Raw genomic sequence first — 9,074 nt, forward strand, 5'->3', positions numbered from 1 at the left:
TCACTTTCGCAGTCATCTGTTGTTCCGGAAGATAAAACCAGAGTCCTTGCTGCTTCATCTCCCAAAGCGGGTGCTTGGTTGATTGCAATATTTTCCTCGCATTTAAGCCTTCATTTGTCAAATGAAAGCTTTCGAATTGCGGTTGCTTTATGTTTGTTTAGCTGTTTGTGAGCTTCATCGCTGTCCAGCTTGTGAGATCAGCTGAAGAAGATCAACGTGACGTGCATGCATAAAGATTGCTGGTAGATACGCCGGACACTCCTCCGTTAATGATAAAATACTATGAGACCTTAACACTGCTGGAATTCCGTCAATACGGGAACCTTCTGGTTGCTGTCGTTTGGATGGAAAGCATCCCGATGGCGTGACATTGGTTACATGGATAAGAGGTAAATTCTTATTACGAGATTTTACATGCGTTGATACTTACGCTCTTTCAAGTCTCCCTCTATCTGTAATGAACGCTGGAACTGTTACTAATCGCAGAGAAGCTGGAAAGCAAAGAAAATACAACCTTCTTGAACTCCCCCCCCCCCCCACTCCAATTGCTGTTGAGACTAGTGGTCCTTGGTGTGCAATAAGTTTTGATTTTATTAAGGAGGTAGGAAGATACATTTCTTGCGTTTCCGGCGAAGTTCGTTCTACATGTTTATAAATACAGCGCATAGCTGTTTCTATCCAACGTGGCAACGTGGCATCGTCCTTGGCACTTTACCGCCTGGAAAGGAACTAGTTGAGGTATTTGTTCTCTTATAAGAATAGAAGTTTAGTTTGATTTTACGCCTTTTGAAAATTTGAGGCAGCAGAGCGCTTTCCATGATGTAATTATAATTTATTTCTAGAACTACATTTTATATGCATTTAATTATTTTGTACCGTACATAAAATATCAGATAACAATATAAATAATCTAGAATTGTAGGATATAAATATTATTGTAAATAGTTTGAATAAAATCTAAAAAATAAATTTATATGCGGGCGCATATTCAGAATCAGTTATCTGTAAACTGTTATCTGTAGTTATCTGATATTTTAAATAAGCTAAAAATATTTCCAGGTCAACCAGTAAAAGGTATTACTTCAACTGTGAATGAATTAATCCGGTAAAATGGATTCCTTAGTCTTACAGTGAAAAATAGTTGTTCGAATTTCGCAAATTATAAGAGCAATCAGATCCCTAGAATGTAATACTCGCATTTTGGTAGCATTATAAAACATCTCTATTTTATAAATTTATCCGTTTGATCTGGCAACGTTTATGATCATCTGTGTTATTTATATCTTTCTCATTCCATCTTATGCAGTCTTTCTTAATGCACAGAAATACAGTATATATTGTGTACAAATAAGAAATGTATTAACGTCTTTGCAGTATGGATAAGTGAAGAATATTTCCTCTTCATGCTTACCTTGAAACCGATGCTAAATAGCTCTAATTGTCATATGACAATATTTTGGTACTGCGCATTGATAACCATCGGATTTCATTCGTGAAACCTATATTTCAGGTGAAAGATTACTGATTTACGTATTTTTATTTATTTATTTTACACATAAAACTACCTCCATCTTTTGTCAGGCACAAATTAGTAATTCAAATCTTTTTCATTAATGCAGTAAGTTTTATGCTTTCGCTTTTTTTTTTTTTTTTTTTTTCCCTAAAGCAGGATAATTTTTATAATTTTCTTTACTACTAGCCGTGAGAACATTCATAATGTTGATGTGGTTCATTCTTCTTAGAACTGGAATATGATCGCATATAACTCTACTTCTTAACAAGAAGTAGCGTCTTTTGTGCTCCTTTTCCACACGTGAAGACCGTTCACTGTTCGTTCGTCTTCGAAATCGGTTTTGTGGGTTTATTTAGGTGGTTAATATTCTCAAAGGGAAGCTTTTGTACATTTCTGTTTGGACGTCTGTTGGAAATGAATTGTTCCTGAAATCATGGAGGGAGTAACGTTGAAATCGTCCTTTATGTGCGTGTGTGTCTGTCTGTGTGGTATTACTGTACACTCAGTGACGTTGGTGAAGGGATTTCGAAGTGTTCTTAGCATCACTTATGCTTGTTTTTAACGTATTGTATTCCTCTTTGTATATGTTTTATTTTAACAAATGTGTTTGTGCATGCTTGGTTTAAGAAAATATATATATGTTTGTAATCTATCCTTTTCTAAATTGTCTTAGAAGGCAAAATTTCAACATGTTATGCTTGACAGGTAAGGTACAAAGGTAATATATATTTTTAAATAATATTTAAGAACATTTCTTAAGTAACTGCATTAAGAGATTGGTTATATGATGTGTCTTATTTTATGCAGTTGTTGCTGTTTCAAAACTATCTCTAGGAAGATTATTTTATTATTTCAGGTTGAATTCATGATAACTTCCTGTTTGCTGAACTTGATTTAATCGAAAGTAGAAATTTTAATTTCGAGTGACGAAAGGAGTTGAATTCGAGATGTCAACGGATTTACACATTTTGTGGACCATATATACCGAAAACGTGATTTTTCGACGTCTGTACGTCGGTTCGTCTTGATGTACATTCATAACGTTCAACGTATGGAGACCAAATTTTAAACCTAGGGTTTTTATATGATAGGGGGGAGGGGTCGAATTTTGTGCCGATCCCTCAAAATAAGGGTAGTTTACTGAATAATGAAAAACAGAATCTGCCGTTTTCTAATAACTGTTTTAACGATTTTTTAAAACTTCATAAATCAATTTTTTAACAACCACCCCATACTGTGGTATAAGTCGTTTCTGAGGAAAAAATCGAGATGGGATAGTTTGCTTTTGGGAGTGTTTTTTCCGGATTACTTTCACTAATACAACTCAGACGATTTTGTTAATATTTCCTAAATAAATATATCATTAATATGTTTATAATGTTGTATAAATAACTTCCGTGAGAATATCCACAAGGGGTAGTTGACACTTGGAATAAGTTACGACTTTTGCAGTTGTGTTATTTTATATATAGATATTTCATTAATAGCTCTAACATATGACATAAGTCATTCCCTTATGGAAAAATCTACAAGGGGTAGTTTACCTTTGGGAATGCTTTCTTTGAGGAAAAACATTCCGAAAACTCCTTACAGTTTTGTTCGTATTTCAGAAAAAGATGTTTCATTAATAACTGCAGCACAACATGATTTAGTTTAAGGAATTGGAGCGAGAAAGTTTAGTGGGGTGGCCCGTACCTTTTATTAGAACCTCACTTAGAAGTTGACTTCTATAAATATTCTTCATGACAGTTTTATGTTACATTTTCATGGTATAAAAAATAGTGACTTGATTTTGATTAAAGTATTGTTCTGGCATCAATTTTGATTGAAGTGTTGTTTTGGCATCAGAAAGGTAATGTGCATGTTCCGTGGCCAAGATCTAAGATTAATACCTTCGGGATGGAATTTTGAAGCAATACATATTTTAAAAATGTAGGCTATAATCTTCAATTGTAGACAGATAACGAAGAGAAGGCTTGGATCTCTCTAGCATGAGGATCATTATTGTCTAATAGATCTATTTATTCAGAAAATATAAACATTTTTCAGGTGGCTGCACTACCATAGTAAATTTACTTAAATATTTTATGATGAAAATAGTCGGGAGTCGTCATGTTGTGCGAAGTCTGATGGCATCGAAAGTAAATCGATTCTGGAAGGGCTCATTGTACCGCTTTCCGATGCGCACTCACATTGTTCCAACATAGTTAAACAGTGCCACGAACACGAATTTGCTGTTAGATGCTCCTGTAACTGCTATAGTGCGACAATATGCAGCACGACCGCCTCCGGCTTTTGTATCACCAACTAAGCCACGTCCGAACCGAAGCTAGTGAAGCTGACACTACCGATGTTTTGCTGAATTAAGACATTGATGGCGTCAAAGAATCCACCGATACCGCTGTGATCATTGTGTGCCAACTAACCATCCACGATGCCATTCTAGAAACATTACATCTCATAGCGGTCCATAAGTCAGATATTTGTGTGCTGCAAATCAGCCATGTCTTGCAATCGAGAACTACAGAAAAATTTTCGAGCACCACCTGGCTAGTGATTGGTGGAAGTTGTAGTCAACGTGCACGAGGCATGAATATATATGACCGATTGTTAAAAGGTTTGAACAGTTACATACAGAAATGCCGATGCAAAAGAACGAGTCAATTTCATTCGTTAATGCACCGAAAATTATCCAGTCAGTTTCATGGTTGTGGCTGGATTTTGTTACAGGGGAAGATAAAGCTATGTCTCATTGCCAACAAGGCCAGTGTGAAAACCAATGCTGCTCTTATCAGGAACATGTTTTAACGGATACTTACAACGAAATTCATGCACTGTATGGAGCATACATCAACCAGGTGGAGCTGTATCTCGTTCTTCCTTTGATTTCTCCGTGAAAATCAAGAACACTACGATGTATATATCGTTCAAGTTCAATCGAACTCATCCGAACTTGACATAGTGATAGATTTTGACGTACTATATAAACGTGTGATATATTATTATGCAAGCTTTCGGTTACCGAGTTACGGACTATCAAATTGAATCTCATTCCTCTCCCCTTCCCCAGCCCTTAAAAAAAATAATTCATCGTTCGGAAAGCAAACTTGACATGGTGTTAGACTTTGACCTCCTATATAACTGTATGAAACATTGTGGTGTGCAGGCTTCTAGTTCCTAAGTTATACACAATGTTTAAATAGCAGTTAAATGTATATCTTGGATAGGAAAAAAAAAAATCAAATGAAGGAAAATTTTCTACGAGTACGTGTATTTTATTTATATTTCCAGCCGTTTGTGATTTAGCACGACGATTTGTCTGCAACCTAGGATATTGATGTAAAATTACTCTTCTAGCGACTTATTATAACATAAAAATAGTTAAGAAGCATTCAGTTGGAATACATCACTTGATAGTGTTGTCAGGTTGGAACTAGAGAGAGTTCAGTGGAGGAAGAAAAAAACTAACGGGATGATCAGTAATAGTACTGAACAGGAAGAGAATAATAAACGAAGGAAAATTTATTTAACTACGTAAATAGGAAAGAAGTAAGAAAAATAATATAGAGTAATTTAAAGAAAGTAATGACAATTTTGAAATAATACGGGAGGAAAAGCATGTACGAGGTGTTAATGTAATTTTTAAGTAATGCTGAACAAATTGGAATGAATACTTCATGGAAAAAAATAATCAAATTCTCTGTCAATATTTTCTTACATACAAAAGTACTCGTACAAGATTTAGATTGATCATAGATATACAGATATAGACCACCCCTATTATAATGTGTAGTAAAGTATGTAGATCCCAAATAATTTCCAATATTTTAACTTCATGGTTACGTCTAGTACGATTTGTGTGTTATTATATCGTGCGTTCATCGCATAAGGAAATCAAAAACACCTTTGATAATTTAGGCACATTTCATCTGTAATTTGTTTGTCTGAAGCTCCTTTCAAAGCTTAAAGGTTCATATCCATATTGTTATGCGCACACATAGTTTCAAAAACGATGTGTACACACCTTTTTGCGAACTACCTATTTCCCTTGTCAATAAATGAAATGATCACATTCATATACCTCAAAAATACCTGTAATTGTTCTGTGTAAATTAATATACGCATGAATTGACTTTCAGAAGACAAATCCGAAACTCATGTGTGTGAGATGTCTCATCTAGAAATTGTCGTCAAAGTTTAGATGTTTCAACCGTTCAAAGTGAATGCTTAAAATACAAGGAACTGCTTTGTCTCGTGAAGATTGCTATTGCCTTAGAAGAGAACATTTTCGAGAAACATTAAGCCTTATGGATGTTTCTACATTGCCTAAGTTACTTAAGTATTCACTTATACTATCAAAATCTGATGTTACTTGAAACTAGCTGGTGGTTTGGTGTCTTCAGAAGAATAGTATGTTGGTCATTTTGTAGATTCAGACTCCTGAGGTCCTGGGATTGGTGGTTAATATACATCTTCTTCCTTATAGTCTGAAATTCTTGGCATTTGGGTATTTCTGCTTGATATGCCTGTCTGGTTGTTGACTCAATACAGTTGACGTTCATGGAGAATTTTTTAATAATTCTTCTTTGATGAACGTGAAATCACAAATACTATATTTAATACCTGTCTGTCGACCTAAGCGATTAGAAAACTAGCACTTATTCTTCTAACGCATCTTCGACGTGTCTCTGACGGTTGGGATGCAAAAGGATACACAATCAAGTCTGTGGTTGTATTTATAACTTCGATTGGGCGGGGTAGCGTCTCTTCCCACGGATGACACTTGTCTTTGTTTCCATATCAGATAATGAGAAAGTACTAACTGCGGAAATGTTATTTGCTTGTAAGCAATTTCTTGATCTAAAGCTTATATGAGAAAAGGACCCGTTAGGAATGAATGTTAAGAACTTTTTCCATGTATGCTGACATGTCCTGGATCTGTGTATGCGTCTTATCTTTTATTATACTTGAAGAGAAGACTAATACATCGAATACAACCCAATTATTCAAAACTATTTTTTCAAGTAAGTTGCTTCATATTTTTAGCGTGAACTGGTGGTACAGATAACATTATATTGTAAAAACTCTGAAATTATGAAAACAGTTTTCTTTCCATGTACTTAAGCATACCATACAAACTTTGTCCCTTTTGGTAATTGGACTTAATTTCCTTGTGCTCTGTACGCCTCAACTGATATTTTTCATATTTTTTTCCTAATGGAATACATTTTTAGGTCATTTATATATAGTTTTATTTTTCTCATGTCTACTCATTGTAGGTGGTCTCTTTTATGATGCTTGAGCATTTTTTGTCCATTCTTTTCGAAACATGAATATTATGTAGTTATTTAAATAAGATCAGCATGGTAATGCCTTTAATTTGTTTGTATTCAATAAATAAATAAATAAATAAATAAAAATCTTTTGTTGCAGATGTAGTCGGTTTGAGTCTGAGATATCTCGTTTGCGTATATTGAAACCAGTTAGAGTATGCCAAGGGTGTTATGCTGCTCTCAAAAGTCAACAATCTGATGGAACTACATAGTAATGGCCTATGGCTTTCATTACTCGTCGAGGATGGAAACGACACAAAATGAAAGAAAACTTTCCGAAAGTTTTTAAAAAATAAACAAAGGACCAAGACAATAGAAGTAAGCATTCCAGTTATGTATAGGACAGTATTTTTGAAAATAATAATAATTAAAAAAAATATGTTTGCAGTACTGTACTTGGCCCATAATATTTGTATTATATTTCCAACATTTGAAAGGGACTAGCTTTCCTGTAAAAGAAAAGGGGGAGATTTTGATATGTTCAGTCTCTATGTCACAGGGATATTGTTGAGAAATTTTGTTTACGGTTGAACGTTTTTTAACTCTGTGATCATGACACCACACGTAAAAGAGATTTCAGTAAGTATTATTAATTATTGCGGAAACATGGAAGAAAAATAACTTGTATATTGATTTAATGAAATAAATACTAAGTACGGCATTTCTTTGCCAGTATGTGATTACTTCAGAGAGAAAAAAAGTACATATACATATAATATAGACTTATTTATTTTATGTGTAATTGTATTAATTGTGGTGATTATAAAGAATGTGTGTATGTATATATAAAAAAATCTATGTATATTGTATTATTAGTATGATTTATTGTAGTAGAACGACTGAAATTTTATCCTTGGGAGATTATTTTGTATGAATGAATTTAACCAAAGTGGTGATGACATATGGTGCTTAATAAATTTAAGCAGCATTTCTTCTGAAAGATGCACGACCTCCGAAATAGAAAATGAAGACAAAGAAAAAAAAAAGTTCACAGTGCAATTTGAGGTCATTTTCCTGCGTAAATATCTTTCTTCAAAAACAATACAAATAGTTTTGTAATTCTATTGTGGTAGAGCAAGAAAGAAAGAGTGCCTCATCTCGCAATCTCATGAACTGTACCTTTTAAGCAGTATTGATTCACTCTTCTTCACATTTGATTTTTAATGGAAGTATTAATTACGAAGTTTTATTCGAATTCCTTAATGAAATATATAAGATTATTCTCTTTTATATACGTATATATAATAGTAATCAGTCATTAATTTCTTTTTATAAATTAAGATAATTGATTTTTTAAAGAAACATATTTTTAAAGATCTGCTAGAGCATAATCATGAAATAAAGATTTTTTTGTTAAAGTATTTTATGTTAAATGTAAATTTTTATTTCAAGATTGTTGGCATAATACTTGTTTAAAGAAAAAGGCAACTATTTGAACATGTTGAAAAATATTGTAAATAGAATATGGGTAGTGAAAGAAAATCATGAGGGGAAGTTCGATTAGCTATTTTATGTATAATGTATTATACTTTGTGGAATATTTAAGAAAAAAACGGAAACATTCTGTAAATTTTAATGTAAGTAGAAGGATATCTCGGTGTGTATAAAATGGGAAACTGTAGCATAAAAATGCTGTGTATAGTTTTAAAAGAAGAAAAAAAAGTATTCTGTTGTGTACATAGGTCTTATTGATGTATGTGCACTGCTTTCTAGTCACAGTGCAGTACTACTACTCTTTAACTACAATAATTGGCACTATTTCGGTTCTGTGTTCTATTGAATGTGGGTTTTAGCACAAAAAAGGAAAACAGCATATACATTAACACACACATACACATGTACACATATTGAAGAATGCCAAAGACATAAAGAAACCACTTCGAGTGGACTATGTAATAAAGAAAAATAAAATATATTTGTTCACTGAAGTTCTGACAATTGAAATAAAGAAGCTTTAGACAAAACGTTTACTCTGTTTATTACTACGGATGCTATTAAGAATGTTAAATTGTTACAGCTACTATTTGGAAAGTTCCTTTTTGAAAGTAATTTTGTAATTAAAATTACTTTCTTGTACAAAGTACATGCCACACTCCTTTGTACTTGTGTAAGATTTTTGTTTTCATTTTTAATTTAATAATGTTCCGAAGTTTTACTAAAGTTACGAATGTTTAATAATGATATTTCTCACTTTTTCAAATAGACATTGTCTAACACAATTTCAAGCC

The 9,074-nt window shown here is 33.2% G+C and overlaps 1 protein-coding gene across 1 annotated transcript in view; it reads left to right on the forward strand.

Annotated features, from left to right (window-relative positions):
• bchs (WD repeat and FYVE domain containing 3 bchs) overlaps positions 1 to 8,810 on the forward strand; it is a 232,287-nt gene extending 223,477 nt beyond the window's left edge. The window contains exon 57 of the mRNA XM_081770205.1: positions 6,947 to 8,810. Coding sequence (XP_081626331.1) covers positions 6,947 to 7,058 — 112 coding nt within the window. The 3' untranslated portion in view covers positions 7,059 to 8,810. The remainder of the gene's footprint in view (positions 1 to 6,946) is intronic.
• Positions 8,811 to 9,074: the final 264 nt, after the last annotated feature.

The sequence above is a fragment of the Thermobia domestica genome, chromosome 1 (genome assembly GCF_964235325.1).
Source record: "Thermobia domestica chromosome 1, izTheDome1.hap1.1, whole genome shotgun sequence".
In the NCBI taxonomy this organism is placed as follows: domain Eukaryota; kingdom Metazoa; phylum Arthropoda; class Insecta; order Zygentoma; family Lepismatidae; genus Thermobia; species Thermobia domestica.